At 48.0% G+C, this 2,714-nt stretch overlaps 1 protein-coding gene across 1 annotated transcript; it reads left to right on the top strand.

Moving 5' to 3' along the window:
• The first annotated feature begins 42 nt into the window (after positions 1-42).
• Positions 43-2,284, top strand: LOC137655122 (uncharacterized). The gene is made up of 2 exons (XM_068389002.1): positions 43-1,204; positions 1,336-2,284. Exons 1-2 carry the CDS (start codon positions 476-478, stop codon positions 2,146-2,148), a joined length of 1,542 nt encoding a protein of 513 aa, XP_068245103.1. The 5' UTR covers positions 43-475; the 3' UTR covers positions 2,149-2,284.
• Positions 2,285-2,714: the final 430 nt, after the last annotated feature.

The following is a 2,714-nucleotide window of genomic DNA, read 5'->3' as shown; positions in this document are numbered from 1 at the left end:
GAACTGGCGTGCCAGAGCGTACCAATGCGTGCCATGCTTCCCCTTCCAAGCATCGTGCACGCCAGTTCACGCATCGTTCACTCCAGTTCCCGCACTGTTCACTCCAGTTCACGCCAGTTCCCGCATCGCAGCCTTCCCACTGACATTATCACGCATTGTACTCCCGCATTGTCTCGCACTGTTCACGCTAGTTCGCGCATCGTTCACTCCAGTTCCCGCATCGTTCACTCCAGTTCACGCCAGTTCCTGCATCGTTCACTCCAGTTCACGCCAGTTCCCGCCGGTTCACGCTAGTGCCCGCCGGTTCACGCTAGTGCCCGCCTACTCATGCTAGTGCCCTCCTACTCCGCCAGTGGAGCTCTCGTGGGATTATCAGGGGGTGGAGCTCTCGTGTGATTAAGGGGATTAGGGGGTATATAAATTGAGGTCCGAGGACACTCCTAGCCATTCCAGAGTTCGCCAGCGAGGAGACAACATGCCTAAACTGAAGCAGCCAAAGGGAAGGGGGAGGAAAATGGACGTGATGGAGGAGACTGCAGATCGAGAATCTCCTCATTCATCATTTTCAAGTCTCGATATGGTCATCCCGGAGACACAGCAGGATACAAGCCAGAGCCAGGTATCCTGTGATGACGATTTAAAGAAGAAGCGGGTTCGGGTGTCTAAGAAGGACATCCCTGACTACCAGTGGACGGAAGAGACGGAGACTACGTTGGCCGACCTTGTCAAGGAGAACCCCATGCTCTTTGACAAGAAACACAAGGAGTGGATAAACAAGGTGTTGAAGGACAGCAGGTGGGCATATATAGGAAGCCAGCTGGAACCTCCTGCCACTGCTGCCCAGTGCAAAAAACGCTACGAAAACTTGAGGACGAGGGTTGGCAAAATTATGAAGAAGGAGAAGAAGAGTGGAGCTGGCCAAGCCCAAAGGAGTGGCCGTGATGACTTCATCATGGACACTTGGTCGTTCCTCATACAGCACATCGTCCGGGGAGAGACAGTCGCCAGTGAGGAGTTTCGTGGCTCCGAAGGAGGTGCCACGACAGCCAGCGAAGTCGACGATGACGTGAGGTCGACGGGGACTCGCAGCCAGGCATCTACCACCACCAGGAAGGACAAGGGGAAGGGGTCCTGCCGAACACTTGACACCTCTCACAGCGACACCTATGTGTCGGAGAAGGATTTCAGCAATATATTGAGGAATGTGAGTATTAATTCTTTTTGACATATGCTATCTGTTGCATTAAAATGCTGTACTAAATTGTTTCAATGTTTGTTACATATATACATATATATAATATATAATATATTTTTATAATATTTTTTATGTTTCAGCTTGTGTCGAAAGCTGATTCGTCAACCCCAACGTATATGGGCCAGCACAAGATTGTGCACGATTTTTCGTGCCTGCTGGAAGGCTACATGCGTGCCATCCCAGTACACCGATGGCACGAATTCCAAATAGAGTGCCTCAATCTCACACAACGTTACAGGGACGAGACTCAGGTCTTGCAGCAGGCACAGCAACAATCCTCAGAGACCTGGGCAGGCCCACAGCAACAGCAACCTTTACAGCCCCCTGTGCATCCCCCTGTGCATCAGCAACCCCCTCAGCAACAGTCACCTTGGCAGCCCCCTCACCAGCAGTCAACTTGGCAGCCCCCTCACCAGCAGTCAACTTGGCAGCCCCCTCACCAGCAGTCACCTTGGCAACCCCCTCACCAGCAGTCACCTTGGCAACCCCCTCACCAGCAGCAACCTTGGCAGTCCCCTCAACCAGGACCCTCGCATGCACAGCCAGAGCAGCAGCAACAGCATCGTCCAGCCAGTCATAACTGGGTGCCGCAGTCAAGCCCTTCTTCCTTGCCCCGTACCACGGAGTGGCACCCAGGGATGCCAACTCCACTGTCATCCACCCCTGTCCAGGTGACCTCGCCATCAGTGCCAGTGTCGTCACCCACCCTTGTCCAGGCTCCTTCACCAGCACCTTCATTAACGTCGCTGTCGGCGGCATTCAAAAGTCCATTGACCTTCCCTGTCCTGACCCCGGGGACCATCGACAGCAGCCTTGATGAAGCCATGACACCCTCACCCCTCTACTCGTCCAAGGAGCTTGATACCCCACCAGTCAAGGACAAGGAAATTTAAATAGTGTAAAATATTTGTACATAATTGAAGTGTGATACTTGTATATATATGTTGTTTTAATGTAAATAAACTATTTATATATTTACAAAGACTTTTCATCTATTTCCTTAAAATACAAAGAAAGAAACAGTAAAGTAAAAAATAATAAAAGTGAAGAAAAATAAACCCCCCAAAAAATTTATATTTGCTGTCTTAATGTGGAAAAAAAATGATATCTTATTTCAAACTATTTTTATCTTTATAATGAAGAGAAGCAAAAAGGAAACGAAAAAATTAATGAAAATGAAAGAAAAATAAAGCTAATATGTTTTTATATTTGCTGTCTTAATGTGAAAAAATAATGGAAAGTTGAGTATTATCTTTACTATGTATAAATGTAAGCTCTTGTCATTTTGAATGAAATCAAAAGTGATATTAACGTAAACAAGAGCTGTTGCCTACCGGAGGCATCCAGGATGCTATCGCTCGCTCTTATGGGTCATTTAGTTTGCTAGAGCGACGTTCCCAGTTTGTTTTGCTTTAATAATCTAGCTATTTAGCTCCGCATAAAATGCTTATATTGTTAG

Source organism: Palaemon carinicauda, chromosome 16 (genome assembly GCF_036898095.1).
Source record: "Palaemon carinicauda isolate YSFRI2023 chromosome 16, ASM3689809v2, whole genome shotgun sequence".
Lineage (NCBI taxonomy): Eukaryota > Metazoa > Arthropoda > Malacostraca > Decapoda > Palaemonidae > Palaemon > Palaemon carinicauda.
This window is presented reverse-complemented; position numbering and strand designations above follow the sequence as displayed.

Bases quoted from the DNA above. Each gene is read 5' to 3' on its own strand.
- LOC137655122 (XM_068389002.1), top strand. From the start codon at position 476: ATGCCTAAACTGAAGCAGCCAAAGGGAAGGGGGAGGAAAATGGACGTG. The intron at 1,205-1,335 runs GTGAGTATTAAT...TTTATGTTTCAG, and splicing joins TCAGCAATATATTGAGGAAT to CTTGTGTCGAAAGCTGATTC.